The sequence below is a fragment of the Zea mays genome, chromosome 1 (genome assembly GCF_902167145.1).
Source record: "Zea mays cultivar B73 chromosome 1, Zm-B73-REFERENCE-NAM-5.0, whole genome shotgun sequence".
NCBI lineage: Eukaryota > Viridiplantae > Streptophyta > Magnoliopsida > Poales > Poaceae > Zea > Zea mays.
This window is the reverse complement of record NC_050096.1, coordinates 49,011,946-49,029,875: the sequence shown is the minus strand read 5'-3', so window position 1 is coordinate 49,029,875 and position 17,930 is coordinate 49,011,946. Positions and strand designations below refer to the sequence as shown.

The window sequence follows — 17,930 nt, the reverse complement described above, 5'->3', positions numbered from 1 at the left end:
CTTTAGAATCCATCCACAGGAGACAAAAACCTATAATCATTGTTACTATGTATTATTTGATACACGATTCAAATGTTTCTACTATAACCAGCTAAACAATTTTACATGCATTAGTGATAACATAATAATGAAAAATTAATATTGCAAATCAAATGATATAAAATATGATATAAAATAGGACGGCGTCGCCATGAGGCCGCTCGCACGAACGCGCACATGTTCTGCAAGATGCTCACGATATCCGATACCAGCACACACATCTTTAGAAATATAGTGTTCACATACAGTGTTGGCCGAGTTCACATACATTATACCAAAAGAAATAAATTCACAGTCCAGCTACGTCGTAAGGACCTCCTTATAGACAATATTCTTTGTGTATGTTACGCCATTTATTGTTGACTTCTTTTGCACCCCCTTCTTCATTTTATCATCAGTGACTGGAATTACAAGTACCTTCACATTCAATCGAGTTGTGGCCCTTGAGAGAGCAACATATAGCTGGCCATGAGAGAACACTGGTTCGGGCAAGTACACAGCAACATTAGGAATCGTCTGTCCCTGAGACTTGTTAACAGTCATGGCGAAACTTAGTCTTACTGGAAACTGCTTCCTTTTAAAATGGAAAGGGAACATCTCGTCATCAGAAGGGCACAGGGGTATACGAGGCAAGAAAACCCGCATTCCAGCATGCTGACCAAGGACAATTTCAGCATCGATACTATTTTTTTGGAAACCACGTACCACCAGCCGTGTACCGTTGCAAAGTCCGTTAGCAGGGTCTATATTCCTAAGTAACATGATTGGGCACCCAATTTTGAGCTTCAGAACGTGCGGGGGTAGTCCATTAGGACTCAGCGTGTTTAGGAATTCTGATGGATAATAGTTATTAGGATCGTCCATCGCGGTGTCAAAGCTATGGTACATCATCTGCTCCCGTTGGAAACGATCGATCATCCTCATATTTATCATATCCACCCAGTCGTTCCGAGTAGTCAATATTGCTCTTGAAGTGATGTAGCTTGTATTAGACATGTTTTCGTTTAGACTGGGGTAAATGTCATCTATCAATCTGTCAAGGTCGTGGTCATCACCGGTATATGACACACATACCTCATCTGGAAGACGAACATCACCATCGTTGTTCACTTCCTCAGTTCCACCACCGACACGCAACAAATATTCTGCAAACCATGGGTCGCTCTTTGCTCTCATGTTGCGAACAAGCTTTAGGTGGCACATTGATTCCCATAGGTAAGAACTCCGTAGAGAGGCAGCAACTATCTGAGCCCTTGACCCCTTACGTACAACAGGGAGTACTTGTCTGAAATCTCCCCCAAACACAATAGTCTTCCCACCAAAGGGCAGACCAGGGCGTCCCATGATATCACGCATGCTGTTGTCCAACGCTTCAATTGATTGTCGCTTAGCCATTGATGCCTCGTCCCAAATAATGAGCGACGCTTTCTGTAGCAACTTTGATGTCCCACTTTGTTTCGTGAAGGTACATATAGCACCATCATCAATAGTAAGTGGTATCTTGAAGCGTGAATGGGCAGTTCTCCCACCAGGCATTATGGAAGCCGCAACCCCAGATGTAGCTGTTGCAACTGCAATCTTGCCCTGACTACGTAGCACCGCAAGCAATGCCTTATACAGATAAGTCTTTCCAGTCCCACCAGGCCCATCCACAAAGAACATACCGCCATTACTGGTGTCAACAACAGATAAGATCTTTTCATAGGCAGACTTCTGCTCCTCATTTAGGGTTTCGTGCAAAGCAACATCTTCTGTCGTCGCCTCGATACTTTCCTCCTCGTAAATCTCTCTATCAATACCTTGTGAATCGTCATATCTATCGATGATAGCAGGGAGAGGGAATGTCTTTATGTCTTTACCCATTGACTGCAACATGTTTCTAATGTCAATCAAGACCATCTGCTGCAAATGAGTTTTGCTCTGAGTAATATGATGATAATCCTCGGACATTGTGTCAAGGTGTCTCTGCCACAATTCGGCCACATCATTTGGCTCGCAGTAAACCAGTATCGTTGCAAACAACCTTCGTAGCGCTGATGGCATTTGGTAAAGAGCAGCTTCATTGAGACACTCATCTATTGTGTTGTCTGCTTCAAGTAATCCCCTTCTTTGTGCTGCCTCACGAAACGATGGTAGTGTGTCACCGTCTACTGTCCTTAGATCCACATAGGAGGTAGCACCAGTCACATGGTTTAGGAGGAGCCGAAGATAGAAGCGCTCCCCTTCAGATGGTAGAGCAGAGACGATTCTACCGACTTGTCCACCCGTATTTCGTTTCCTCCTTTGCCACACTTTGCCCTGCTTCCAAGTGTACCACTCAGGGAAGTCACGATACAGGATGCCCCGAGCCTCCTCGTATAGCTTATTCACTTCAAAATATGCTGTAATCATTGACCTATCAGCACCTGGACGGTTGACGACTCGCTCGACCATTTGTCGCTCGTGAAACGTCACCATGTGCATGTTTGGAAGATGGAGTTGCAGCTGCATCACAGATGGAGAGTTCTGACTAAGCTCAAATCCATATATCCTCCATAAGGCTTCCGGAGGAGTCACCCACCTTGCATCTCTATACTGCTGGATCTCATCTACATCATCATTTTCCTTACTCGCATCTCTCATAACAACCGACGCACGATCATGGCCTTTGTATATGTACTTGAACAGGTACTTAACAGCCTTGATGCTCCCACACGCCTCAACATTGATGTGACAGTTGAAGAGCCGAAGGAGGTAAGGGTTGTAAGGGACAACCCATCTATTGTCCAATTCACATCCTCGAACATTTGCCTTACGCCCATCGTCACGACGTCTGTAATTAGGATATGAATCCTTCCCTTGCATGGTTGCCTCACAGAAATGCCGTGGGTATTGATTCTTGCACGATGCACGACCCTTAGTGCATGGGCAGTTAGGGTTTAGAGACCCGCACGGGCCATGCATCATATGCTTGATAACCATCTTTCGCAGTTCAGGGTACTTGTTGGATGGGATCTCAGCTGAGATCAAAAGGTCATACTGTTCAGGGCACGTGAGCTTGTACTTCCTTTGCATGATGAGTAGAAAATGGGCATGTGGCAAACCTCGTTTCTGAAATTCCACGACGTAGACGTAGGCTCGGACTTTACCGAGAATATCCTGTTTAGTCAACCTATGCTTTAGCTCCTGTAGTTTCGCATGAAAGACACGCACTACAAGATCCGGACGATCTTGCGGTGTCTGTCCAGGTAGAAGCTCTCTCCTTATCTCATCCCAGTTAGGGTTACATGTCATGGTAAGAAAGATGTCTGGTTTACCAAACTTCCGCACCAGAGCCATAGCATCCATATATCGACGTCTCATGTCACGAGGACCGCCAATAAACGACGGTGACAACACAGTTCGCTTTCCAACCTTCTCTCCTCTAACATCTCCATCTAACATGCTATCCACCAAGCCCTGGTATAGGTCTGCCCTTAACCGATCCTGGTTCTTACGTATGAAATCTAAACGGGAGCTCTCAATCTTAATGTATGTGTCGACCGCGAACTGCTGGAAAAGCCGTTTACCATGAAGTATTGGATTGAATACCCCTGGACGTATCTGAAATTTGTAGCAGTAGTAATCACGCACGGACACACATAGATGGGTAGGAGGTTCTGCATACGCAAGAATTGATTATTTAGTGATGCCGAAAACATATTTAATAATGTGAACAACTTAGAAATTACAAAGAAACAACTAACCCGCATCTTCATCATTTGCATTACTTGCCCTATGCGTCGCCCGGTATGCATCCACTTCGTCCATGGATACACCAACCTTTGGGATATTTGCATGCCATCCAAGTTCACCTCTAGGGAAGAACAGTGGATATGATAGCGCATCGTAGCATCCATGGTATGAGCGGATGCCGTGGCTTGACCTATCCTTCCCATGTAGCATAACACTCTTGCTGAACTGGCCTCGCCGTTCGCTCCCCTCGATCCAGACAGCGGCCACCTCCGAAGTGAGAGGTGTGTTATATGTCTTCTGGTTCAACGTCTGGTCAAGGTTCAATGCGATGTGATAGTCAGCAAGGTTCTCAACATGACCCATGCTCCTAAGGTGCTCAGAGTACGGATTTCCACGAAGTATGCCAACTATCTGTTTAATAACCTCTTGGTCTTTCTGAATCTGATCTTCACGACACTTACGGTATCGATGCTCGAGACTGGGATCATCATCGTAAAAGTAAAGCTCTAGGTGCTTATGCTCTGCCCCACATTCACTACCAAATGACTTGATATTATGGTACATCATGCCTTGTGCACGGAATGTGTAAATACCAGAATCCCTCATATTAGTTGTCATACTGTCGAGGCAACAGTACAGGGAAGTGAAAGAAAAATGGCCATTAAAAAACCTGATGTTATCACGAAAGTGCTTAGCATCAGAGTCTGCACTATCCCACAACCGCCTGAGCTGGGGAGGGGTCTCTAGTGGGGCTAGCTCAACCTTCCCACCTCGACAGCAAAACCCAGGCGGCTCATACTCAAACTTCTTCGCAGTGCAATAACCACAGTCGGGAACGGGCTTCAGCATATGTGTTTCTTCAGGGATGTTACTGTAGACCTTGTCGTACGGGTCAGGCATATCAGTGACAACAGATTGATCTTGAGTACCATCTATCTCGAAGTCCTCGTTAGTGTCCTCATCTGATATTTTTTTGGAAAAGAACGATTAAGACATTTGAATTTATATACGCATTGGTATTGTAATAGAAATTGACATAAGTACATTTACCAGCGAATAGATATCCCTCGTTCTCATCATTATCCTCTCCGAATATGACACCCTCATCATCGTCATCAACTGGATCGTGAAAATACAATCCAAGTAAAAGACAGGGCATTCAGGGTTGAGAAAATATATAACCTCAATAAAGATTTTTAACAATTACCATTGGAAATGATCCTTGGGATTGACGGGCTTTGCTCCAACCCACTGCTTGGTTGGACCATGTTTGCACTCCCATGTGTTGCCACGATCGCACTTTGGCGTGTATTCCTATATTGTACTGATGGAAACACACGTTTAGTCGGACTACATTTTATCGTCGTCGTGCAAGATCCATTTAAAACTGGTTAGTATAATTACCAGTGTTGTTGATCTCTATAGTTGAACCAGGTTGTGTCGAATCATCCATTTGTCCGACGTCACTGATAGTATCCTCAGTCAAAGTAGTCATGTTACGTGCAATGTTTGCTTCAAATTTCTTGTTTTGACGGGCTAAGATAGCTTGTCTTTCACCAGGCAGAACATGATGTTTACGTCTTAGTGGCCCAGTAGACATATCGGGTGAATCGACATCCTCAGTTTTTGTTGAAGCTGGCATGAAAGGTGTACTGGTGTATTCAGGGATAACCCAGTCGCATGCGTTATCAGAGGATGAATCAGGTTCTGATACATCTGTTGTAGGGTGTACAACCTCAGAGGTATATGTTGGGACCTCCATGGCGATGGACCCCTGATTCAAAGTGCTTGCTTGCAGTGCTCTACGTTTTCTTATGTACTCTAACTTTCCCTCTTTCCGCCTTGGTGTCTGATTATACAACCTAAGCTGTTCATTTTGGTCACCTATAAAATATGAACACAATTACTTTCCATTTGTAGGTTTATGCGCAGATTTATTAATCAAAAGTGGATGTTTTTCATCACCTCCTGACACATTGGGCATCACATTGTGTCCCTTGTTTTGTTGACGTGCTTCACGACGCTTCCTATTCTTCTCGTTTTTTTGTTCAACGGACATCGCTGCATATCTTTCCCTATCCCGTTTCCTCTTACGCTCCTTAGCATCGACCATTGGTCCGAGCAATTCATTTTGATCACCTATAATGTAAGTTAGTGTATTAGTGTTCCCTACTTACTACGTTTCGACGATGTATGGTTAGTTTGTGTATTGACCTTTACCTCTAATGATATTGCTAGAGATGTCTGTGAATGGTTTGCGACCGGCATTATGTCCCATCTGATCTATAACAAGAACAGTACCCGAGAAAACATGAGCATAAAAATAATACTGCAAGAACCAAGGGTGAAATGATATGACTGCAATAAACGAAGCGAATAGAAGATCAAAAAAGATGCCCTTGGTAATAGAGGTTACAGAAACAAGCATCATAACCAAGAATAAAGAGATAAGATCTAGAGAGAGTTGATAGGAGAACGATTTTGGTGTCTGTATAAGATATTGTATTATATTTCAAGTTTGAACTGCATAGATAGATATGGGTGCCGCGCTAAGTAATTGTTTTCATAACTCTGATGATGTGGAATATCTTCCTGGTGCACGCCTAGCTCCTATAGATGGGCTTCGGTATACCGAATGTACATTAAAGTTGTTCTGGATTTGATCTGTATATTTGACATAATTTCACGAGCGAAGTTACTAATTTAATGTCAAAATGACACAACATTAAACCAATATTAGTGTTCTAAATGGAAAACGTACGGGCTAAACGATTTGATGTTCCACTTATTCATTGATATGTCACAGTAGAACAAAATGTTTTACAAAACTTGACACATGTAAGGTGCATCAATAAAAGTACATGTATTCCATCATAAAATTCAGATCTGCAAAAGTTACAGACTCTATCTACGCCTTTGTTCGTCAAGATATCTAACAGCAAACTGACGATCGTTTCGCGCCACCAAAGCCTTTTGAATTGCTGCAATGAGTGCAACATTTAATCACATGTATACTCAGTTCACAATATAATGAAAACAAGTACATAATTTTGATGTATGTAATCTTATAAAATACTTACGTTCAAAATAATGGGTGTTGTGATGGAACGGTTTGAAGTGTATTGTTGTATGGTCAGTTGATTCGAGACACTCTAGAATAGCAAATTTAAATATTCAATATTAATCATTATAAAAGAAACAATAGTGAATAATGTGTTTGCAAGGCGTAAACATATGTTGTACCTTGTTTTCTGAACCGCCGAAACATGGTCCCAATTATGATGCTATAATTCTCATTAGCCAACGCCCAGCGTAGTGCATTTTTGTTTAGTAAATCGCCCCAAACTTTAATGGTATGTAAAGACCACCTTGTGACATTGATTTTGTGAAGAATAGATTAGTACTAATAGATTTAACATCATATTGGTAATATATTAATGTAATATACCTAGCATCCATTATAACAATCTTCCTGAATGTACCCCACATTGTGCGATGGATTGTATCCAAGTGGACTACAATAGCCATAATGTCTACAAAAAGCACAATTTAATATGGATTAATACTCAATTTTGTGTAAAGGAATTTTTAATAGGCTTATTAGATCGATATATTCTTACCAACTAAAGTCCTGTTTGGCAGCTCGGCAATATCATCAAGGTTCAAGAATATATGTTTTGGAAATGGCGGCATTTGAACTGGGACAGCGTATGGCTCTACGACAGTTTGGTGGGTGAAATACAACTCCATGGTACCATTTAGATGTCGAAAATTAAATGCACCCGGATTAAGACCAAACCATACGTTGTGCATCTTGTAGACATGCTTTTCATGGAGCAAACTGTTGAAGTATTTGACTATCTCATACCGATTTGCAATGGCCTCGATCTTGGCTCCCTAATTTGATTTCAGCACAAAATAGATTGTGGTACGAACATTATATATAGTTATGTAAATGATACCTAGAGAGGGGTTGTCTTACATTGATGTCAGATAAAATGTAATGTTGCCTGTCACGATAACGTGGTTCAATCGGGAATTTAACTTCAACTCGAGCGACAATACTATACTTCCGTTGTACCCCATAAAAATCTTCATCGCTATAGTCATCGAACAACCTGAAGCTATATTACACATGCAATTAAATAACGTTCATAGATTTGATAGCGAAATCTTGTGTTAAATATTGTTTATAATATAACTTACTCAGGCATCCTGTTTTTCTTGTCCAATGCAACTCTTTCACGGTTCAATACGGTTGGCTCCATCAAAACCTATTACCAGTTGAAAATATTTTAAACTAAATTGTAAAATAGTCCAATGCATTGATATAGCACGGCATAGGAGCAGTGTGGGTTGTTTGGTTGAGCACTTATTTTGGACTGTAGGTGTGACTGTGATTAAGGCTTGTAGTTCACCAGTATGCAGCTCATGCAGAGGTGGATGGCATGCATGATAGCGTATGACGGATTTGTATTGCCCAGTAGGTGCTCAAGTACGGCGTCTGCAGCTCATACTAAATACATTTGATGACACAATGCCTAAAACCTTACTGGCAGTTGAAAAGAACAGACCTAATATAGTGGTGAGTTTTTAGCCATTCCAAATAAACCAAACAAGGTAGATTGATAATTTCCCCCGCCGTGAACGCCGTAATCCCCGCCCGCCCTCCGCAATCCGCCTCGGGCCGCCCTGATGATGCGCTCTTATTTGCTGCCGCACCCTCAATCGTCCCAATCCATCAGTCGTCCTCTCGCGAGCCAGAGCCATGGAGAAGAGCCGGGTGCTGGTGGTGGGCGGCACTGGGTACATCGGGCGGCTGTTTTTGTCATGCTCGCCTCGGCTCTGGGATTCGGATAGGTGGTCTGGTATGCTGTAAATTTATCCAGCATAACGAGCAAAAGCTACCGGCGTACGTGTAGTCCTGTAATCCTACTGCGTGTCTTATGAACATAATGAATTTACGGCCAATCAAGTATTCTGCTCAGACAAGTTTTTTTTTTTGCATTATTTTCTTCTTCTGCTGGGCGAGAAAAAACGTAACATCCTATAATGCAATATTAGAGGAGGTTACGTTCAGAGAACAGCCAACTATCAGAGGAGTGTTCTGTCATGTGTTTGGTCAAATCACCAAACAGCAGTACTTATAACAGTAATCTGAGGATATAATGTATCCTTATATAGTTTTCTGATTGGCTTGTCAGTCCAAGGACTCATTAGTTTACTTCTCACTATTTCAGGGTGCATGGTAGTTTAAACTGAAGCATAATGATACTCTGCCAGCAGACTACCATCAGAAACTTGGGCTTGGTAACGTCACAGTCTGAGCAGTGAAAGCGGACAAACAGAATCGTTGCTTCCGCAGCGGAGGTAATCTAGCTGAGGTTGTATCTTGTCAGGTTGGTTATATATCACTTTGATATGTGTGTGTTTTGTGTTATTTTATATCGAGGTTTGTTGTGTGTGTCTTGACTCTCGATTAAGGATCCAAACATGGGTAGAGTGAAGAATCCTTTTTTTTTGCTGGTGACCTAGTGTGCATCATGAATTATTCCTAGATTACTACTGTTTTTATTTTTAAAAAATGGTTTGCAAACACAAACTCCTATGATGCAGCAGTATTAGAGGAGCCGTTCATATCTCTGCATCAAGTTAAATAATCTGTACAGTTCTGCTACTCTCAGAGAATAGGGAATAGCCAAATATTAGAGGAGGTGTCACTGCTACTTCCAGATAAGTTTATTACTTCTTACTATTCTAGGATGCATGGTAATTAAACTGGAGCATAATGATGCTACTCTGCCAGCAGACTACCATCAAAAAACAAAAACATGGGCCTGGAAATTTAGACCCCCTTAGTTCGAACATTATGTATACTGAGTATTAATTTCTTGCGCTCTCTCATGCTTGTTCTAATCTATTTGTTCGCGGTTTTATCTTTTGTTTGTGTTTATGATATAAACACTGCTAGATAAAATGGACGTAAACAGCAAAGTGGCTTCATGGAAGCGTGGTGGGCCCATAACCCACAGGTCCCAGGATCGACTATCAGCTAGCACCAAAGTCTGGTTGTCTCTGCGAATTGCTTGACAGCTTATACACGCATGAGTCAAGTATCAGTTTTTTTAACACAAAGTCAAGTCCAGTTTCTTAATCATGAACCTCAGGGACAGCAAGGAAAAACTTGGCTGCAGTGCCCTTGATTATGAACAGGAGCTGGAGACTGCCAGGACCATCTCCAGTGTTGAGAAGAGCTACGAGCTGCCCGATGGCCAGGTTATCACAATCAGTGCAGAAAGGTTTAGGTGCCCTGAGGTTCTATTCCAGATATGTGTGTGTGTTTTGTGTTATTTTATATCAAGGTTTGTTGTGTGTGTCTTGACTCTCGATTCAAGATCCAAACATGGGTAGAGTGAAGAATCCTTTTTTTTTGCTGGTGACCTAGTGTGCATCATGAATTATTCCTAGATTACTACTGTTTTTATTTTTAAAAAATGGTTTGCAAACACAAACTCCTATGATGCAGCAGTATTAGAGGAGCCGTTCATATCTCTGCATCAAGTTAAATAATCTGTACAGTTCTGCTACTCTCAGAGAATAGGGAATAGCCAAATATTAGAGGAGGTGTCACTGCTACTTTCAGATAAGTTTATTACTTCTTACTATTCTAGGATGCATGGTAATTAAACTGGAGCATAATGATGCTACTCTGCCAGCAGACTACCATCAAAAAACAAAAACTTGGGCCTGGAAATTTAGACCCCCTTAGTTCGAACATTATGTATACTGAGTATTACTTTCTTGCGCTCTCTCATGCTTGTTCTAATCTATTTGTTCGCGGTTTTATCTTTTGTTTGTGTTTATGATATAAACACTGCTAGATAAAATGGACGTAAACAGCAAAGTGGCTTCATGGAAGCGTGGTGGGCCCATAACCCACAGGTCCCAGGATCGACTATCAGCTAGCACCAAAGTCTGGCTGTCTCTGCGAATTGCTTGACAGCTTATACACGCATGAGTCAAGTATCAGTTTTTTTAACACAAAGTCAAGTCCAGTTTCTTAATCATGAACCTCAGGGACAGCAAGGAAAAACTTGCCTGCAGTGCCCTTGATTATGAACAGGAGCTGGAGACTGCCAGGACCATCTCCAGTGTTGAGAAGAGCTACGAGCTGCCCGATGGCCAGGTTATCACAATCAGTGCAGAAAGGTTTAGGTGCCCTGAGGTTCTATTCCAGATATGTGTGTGTGTTTTGTGTTATTTTATATCGAGGTTTGTTGTGTGTGTCTTGACTCTCGATTCAAGATCCAAACATGGGTAGAGTGAAGAATCCTTTTTTTTGCTGGTGACCTAGTGTGCATCATGAATTATTCCTAGATTACTACTGTTTTTATTTTTAAAAAATGGTTTGCAAACACAAACTCCTATGATGCAGCAGTATTAGAGGAGCCGTTCATATCTCTGCATCAAGTTAAATAATCTGTACAGTTCTGCTACTCTCAGAGAATAGGGAATAGCCAAATATTAGAGGAGGTGTCACTGCTACTTTCAGATAAGTTTATTACTTCTTACTATTCTAGGATGCATGGTAATTAAACTGGAGCATAATGATGCTACTCTGCCAGCAGACTACCATCAAAAAACAAAAACTTGGGCCTGGAAATTTAGACCCCCTTAGTTCGAACATTATGTATACTGAGTATTAATTTCTTGCGCTCTCTCATGCTTGTTCTAATCTATTTGTTCGCGGTTTTATCTTTTGTTTGTGTTTATGATATAAACACTGCTAGATAAAATGGACGTAAACAGCAAAGTGGCTTCATGGAAGCGTGGTGGGCCCATAACCCACAGGTCCCAGGATCGACTATCAGCTAGCACCAAAGTCTGGTTGTCTCTGCGAATTGCTTGACAGCTTATACACGCATGAGTCAAGTATCAGTTTTTTTAACACAACGTCAAGTCCAGTTTCTTAATCATGAACCTCAGGGACAGCAAGGAAAAACTTGCCTGCAGTGCCCTTGATTATGAACAGGAGCTGGAGACTGCCAGGACCAGCTCCAGTGTTGAGAAGAGCTACGAGCTGCCCGATGGCCAGGTTATCACAATCAGTGCAGAAAGGTTTAGGTGCCCTGAGGTTCTATTCCAGCCATCCTTCATTGGCATGGAATCTGCTAGCATCCATGAAGCCACGCACATGAAGTGTGACGTCGATATCAGAAAGGATCTGTACGGTAATGTTGTCCTCAGTGGTGGTTCCAATATGTTCTCTGGTATTGGTGACCGCATGAGCAAGGAGATTACTGCACTTGCCCCTAGCAGCATGAAGGTGAAGGTGGTTGCTCCGCCAGAGAGGAAGTACAGTGTGTTGGATTGGTGGTTCCATTCTGGCCTCCCTCAGTACCTTTCAGCAGGTTGTTACCCTCTCAAAATCTAAATGAGACGTTTCTGCTTGCTCTGCAATCTATTGTATTTGAAATTTGACTTAGTCTTTTTATTGTGTTGTAGATGTGGATCTCCAAGGAAGAGCATGACGAATCTGGTCCGGGCATCGTCCACATGAAGTGCTTCTGAATTTCAGGAGCAGTATATATGTTGCTTGCATTTTCAGTTAGTTGGGATGCAAGTTTCTCCCGTGGTCTCTCTAGCATTCTTCATTCTTTCTGGATATTGAAGAGCAGTTGGCCATGGAGCATTGTGCAAGGTGGTAAAGTCGATTTATGTACTGCATGAAGAAACGTGTGCAGTACTTCAGTGGTATAGATCCTCAGGGCAGTTTAGTTTGCTTTTCCCAACAACAGTGCCATATTAGGATGTTCCTGATGTGTGCAGTTGGTCTGGGTTTTTACACAATGCAAGGGTGTCGGTTGTCGCCCGTGCAGTTTGCGTCTTTGTGAGATCTGGGTCCATTTCTGCACTCCAGTACGTGGAACAGGTTTCGCATTTCGTGGCCAGTGCCCCAGCGTGGCGTGCGTGTTGATGATTTCTACTTGGAGCTGTTTGTTCTATTCCTTTCATGAAACAGATATTATCGTTTGTACAGGGATAAATAATAAATTGTTTATCCTTCAAATCGTTTGTATTGGGATAAATAATAAAGTGTTTGTTCTTGTACTTAATGGCAGATACAAAATAGAAGGTTCGAGGATCATATGAGAAAGAGAATTGTGAACGGATACAACTCACCGTACACAAATCATACTATTAGCTAAGCCTTACTAATATCATTAGATAAATAGCATCAACCTCTATATACAGGAAGTATGCATATAAACTTTAGACTACCCCAATAAATACCCGAAATACACACAAGTTTGGAATAACATACTATAGAAAAGCCAAAGTGACCAATAATTAGGAACACAGGGAGTAGATAATAACGTAAAAATAACAAAAATCACCTCCCATGGTGCAGGATAGATACAATAGTTTTACATGTTATAGTAGTAAGAAAAATCTGTTTAAGGAAAAAAATGGAATCCAAAATAAAATTAACAATAGCATAATATTTTCTTAATTGATCTCTTATGATTATTATATTTAATTTGTTAAAAACTGCTCAGGGAATTGAATAAGGAGGCTGCCTTAAGGCTGAAAAGGGACCATGGAAGGACCCAAACATACTTAACAGAAAACAGGGTAACATAAAAAAAGGTACATTGGTAAAGCCTTCACCTCTGCTTCAGATTATAGCTCCAATGCAAGTTATGTGGAGAACAGCTTCAACAGCAGAGGATAGGAAATAGCTTGATACCTTTACCGCCAGGGGACTTCGGAGTGGTGATGTGGAGAACCTTCGGAGGGATCCTGACAGGTCCCTTAACCCTCAAATGATTGTCCTTGGCTCCCTTTACCAAATTCACACAATCTGAAATGTACCAGAAACCGCACTAATTTATCACTTCAATAATTCATTGAAAATAACTCGACAACGACAGTCCAATATTGTGGTGTAGCTTGCATCATAGCCAATGAACAAATGCAGATTAATCAGACTAATGATAGAAGGTAGTAAGTATATACAAAAGGAGATGAGTGTAAATCTTCGATTCTCAATTCCTTCTTTCAATACCATCCAACAGAGCAAACAAAGCACTTAGTCATTGCACCACCCCTTATGCATAAGCAAATAGCAAATCGAAAATGGGTTCCCACACCCAGCTATTGTAATCCACGATTAACTGTCTCAGAGAAAGATTGTACATGTTCTCTGAAATCTAGACAGAAATATGGAAAGAAATCTCGAAGTTTTGGGCTGCACCTCCAATGCAAGCATTTTCATTTGGCTAGATGCTCTAAATCAGTGTTGGACTGCAGTCAGGTTAAAAAACTCATCTAACGTTTCCTTTATGTCACCACCTATCATATACCACAACGACTTAAAAAACTTCACTGTAAATCCATCATGACAAGAGCAGTGTTACTCTTCATGCAGATTACTTTTTTTCCTTTTGAAACAAAGGTTCCAAATATTGTTTAGGCTACTTTGGTTCTTATTTATTTGTTAGCCAAGTATGTTATTTGATCTACATAGCCATTTTCAAGATCCTTATATCACTTGAAACGTTGCACTTAGGTTTTGGAATTGCTTGAGGTTCTACAGTTTAGATGTCCGGATACTTCAACGAAGTATCCACAGTTGCTTTCCAGCTTGGGAATTGAATCGAAGGTATGTCCTTTAAACGTCCAGTTGCATAGATGTTTTAGTGCTAACTACATTTTGGTACACTGATTGAAATGATCCTAAGGAACTCTGCCAATTTTGAAAATGGTGGTGTATATTATTATTCAGAGAGAGGTGGCCGACTGATTGATGTTGATGCTTTCCATGAAAAACTTCTCCAGGTTATGTGTTCAATCTTATGTGTCCTTGTTCTGTTCATTGTTTCCAACATTGATGTCATGTTTAATGAATTCTTTTTGTTACTTAGATTTCACAAGAATTGAACTCACAATTAACCGAGACTGATAAAGCTGGACTAAAAGAATAAGTTAATCGTTTCCTCAAATGGGCGTGGCGATATAACACAAATATTGAAGAGTAGGCTGCCCAACTTCACATGTTGACTGGCTGGTAACAGATTGTTGAAGTGAGTTGGGTTTATGCTCACTTGCTTATCATTTGTGTAGGTTATCAAATTATATTTGATGCACTATGCACTGGCATCTGTTTATGAGAATCAGGTTGCTGTATGACTCGCATGGGAAAGACGGCACCTCAATGTACGTTCAGTTACAAATAAATTACTTGCTGAAGCTTTTCAATGGAACCAGGGCTTGCCTGGATCATGGGAAAGTTTTTTATTTCTATGTGAATCAAACTGTTTCAAACCAGTCCAGTGCCTTTTTTTTGGCACTGCTGCTGCTCTCAGCAGGAAAATAAAACTTGAAGTGCTACCAAGTGGACTGGTTTAGGGACAAAGGGATTCTGCTGCATCCTATTAGTAGGAAACAGAGGCTGTACCAAAAGGGAGGGTGTCAAGCTCAGAGAGTCAGGATTCATGACTAACCATCATGTATATTGTATTTGGAACTTTAGAGAAAATTAAATCCCATGCTGAAGAGGCTGCCCAAAAGGATCGGGAAGAAAAACTTGCAAAGACACTGAAAAACCGGCTACACATCACTGTGCAAGGAAATAAGGCAGAATTCATCCAGCATGCTGAAGAGAAGCAGAGGTGCACTTCAGGCTATTCTTATCATCTGTTCTTTTCCAGGTAAGAAGTTGTGCTCTGTTAACTGTAGTTTTTCTTTGTTCTATTTATTGCCGAATGGTTTAGGGACAAAGGGCATTTTATCAAATCCCAAGTAACAGCTGCCACAGGTTTTAGCCATTACTAATCAGCCCTTCTGTCTCTCGATGCTAAATATATTTTGTTTGCTTTTGATTCTATGCTGTCCGTGTTCTTAGTTGGCATATGGTATTGAATAAGCTACATAACTGGATATCTGTTTTTTTACAACAACTTATTGAGTTGCTGCGCCTAAATGCCAGAAAATACAAGCACAAGAAGCACATTCGAGTTTGTTAATGCCCTCTTAACTAAGAACTGAAAACAAAGTTTGAAACCGACATCTTATCTGATCGCAAAACATAAAATTGCAGCTGGCAGATATGCCATTCTCCTCTGTTAACTAAAGTTTTTGGGTGTTCCATTTGTTGCCGAATGGTTTAGGGACAAAGGGCATTCTATCAAATCCCAAGTAACAGCTGGTACAGGTAACATAGAACTAATCATTGTGTATCTTGGAGTTCTTTCTGAAAATCTAGGGAAGCATGTAATGCAGCTTTTGGCATCATCTATTAACGAATTAACAGTAAAGTTTCTATAGTTGTCCAAAATACATAGCACTGCATCCCTCTCAAGCCGCATGACCTGCTATTGTACAAGAACATACATGTCCTTGCACATACCTTACAACCTTGGGTATTTAAATTCTAAGGAATGTCCCCTAGAAAAGAAGGTCCCGTACTCATTCTAAGTGTGACATGAATTTATCTGCGCTAGGGACGCGGATTAACAAATCTGGAAGGAGAACGCATGGCATACCTTGATTGAGGCACCCGCGACCGAAGCAATATTAGTATTCCTCCCTCTACGGCAGAGGGCCAAGCTCCTTTTCCTTTGGATCCTCCAGGGACGGGGGTTTGGGAAGTTAGGGGAAAGAGGATGTTGGCATGCGGGGATATGATCAATGTAAGGCGTAGTGAGTAGGATTAGGGAGTTTGTCCCGCCTCAATGGACGCCGCAACGGATTTGAGGTGGCTGCAGTGGCGCAAGACGGGATTTGCGGGATTGCGCGCGTGCTGGCGTTAGGGCGGGTGTTAGGGTGGTTCGCCAAGGGCCGCGGCTTGGTTTGAGGCGTGTGGCAATGGTGGGCGCGAGCGGTTCGCGGCGTGCGAGCGGCTTTCGCGGCGGTCTCGGCGGGCTTGCGGCGCGGCGTGGGGATGGTGGTAGGGCGGCATCGCAGATTTCGCGGCGGACTGAGGCGGGACTGCGGTATGGTCGGCGCGAGCGGTTCGCGGCGTGCGGAGGTGGGCGGAGGTAGGCGACTGAGGCGGCGAGTTTTCCGGCGCGGCGTGGGGATGGTGGTAGGGCGGCATCGCAGATTTCGCGGCGGACTGAGGCGGGACTGCGGCTTGGGATCGAGGCGTGCGGAGGTGGGCGGAGGTAGGCGACTGAGGCGGCGAGTTTTCCGGCGCGCGCAGTCGTGCGGAGGTGGGCGGTGGTGAGCGGATTTGGGGGCGACGTTTCCGGCGCGCGCAGGCGTGCGGAGGTGGGCGCGGGGTTGTAGGGGGCGGGGGCGGTGGTGAGCGGATTTGGGGGCGACGTTTCCGGCGCGCGCAGGCGTGCGGAGGTGGGCGCGGGGTTGTAGGGGGCGGGGGCGGTCTACAGACGGATCTTAATTATTAGTAGAGATAAGCACAGGACCTGTGCAATCATTTTATGTAAATAAGTACTCTATATTATTTATTATAAATTATGCGATGACTTATTTTATAAATAGCCTCTTATCTTATGTCTCAGTGTAAATATCATCTTTCTATATTTACTAGATGAGTGCCCGTGCGTTGCGACGGAAGTAAAAAATTTGTATGAAACATATGTGTTACATTGCAAGAAAGGGACTAAATAATTCTGCATGAGCTCCATCTTTGTTGAAGAAAAGGTAGTTCATCCAAGGCGCCCAACAGCATGAATGACTCTGTTATTGTGAATAGCATATATACGTAGTGTCAACATACGACAATTTTGAATGATAACATAGACCATTAAATTGGTTTCACAAAAATAAGGGTATATAAGAAAATCAATGTTGTTATAAGTGCTAATTGCATCTCGAAGAAAACTGTTGGACTGATATCTATATGGATATATATAAAAAGTACTAATTAACTATCAGTTATGTAACACCTTAGTTGTAACCCGTGAAACCCATTTTAGATAAACACACCAGAGTCGTGTAATTATTATGCTGGTTGGACTTTGAAACAAGGCACTAGAAAATCTTGCAAAAGACCATATGCAATTTTTACAGAAAATCTTGCACTGAAAAACAAGCCACTGACCATTGATGTACATGCAAAACGGCAAAAGTATGATGAGCATACATGTAGCTCTTCAGAGATTAATCTGATAACAGCTCGTCAACCAATATTGCCTTATGTTCCCTATTTT

General features: G+C 42.1%; 1 protein-coding gene and 1 pseudogene across 1 annotated transcript; one reads left to right on the top strand and one right to left on the bottom strand.

The window, feature by feature from the left end:
• Positions 1-6,597: 6,597 nt before the first annotated feature.
• On the bottom strand, positions 6,598-8,035 carry LOC109943617 (uncharacterized). The gene is made up of 6 exons (XM_023301387.2): positions 7,960-8,035; positions 7,374-7,877; positions 7,202-7,286; positions 6,997-7,121; positions 6,834-6,905; positions 6,598-6,734 (listed from the first exon to the last, which is right to left on the bottom strand). Exons 2-6 carry the CDS (start codon positions 7,564-7,566, stop codon positions 6,658-6,660), a joined length of 552 nt encoding a protein of 183 aa, XP_023157155.1. The 5' UTR covers positions 7,567-7,877; positions 7,960-8,035; the 3' UTR covers positions 6,598-6,657.
• Positions 8,036-11,695: 3,660 nt separating this feature from the next.
• Positions 11,696-12,443, top strand: LOC103634558 (actin-like; annotated as a pseudogene).
• The last annotated feature ends 5,487 nt before the right edge of the window (positions 12,444-17,930 follow it).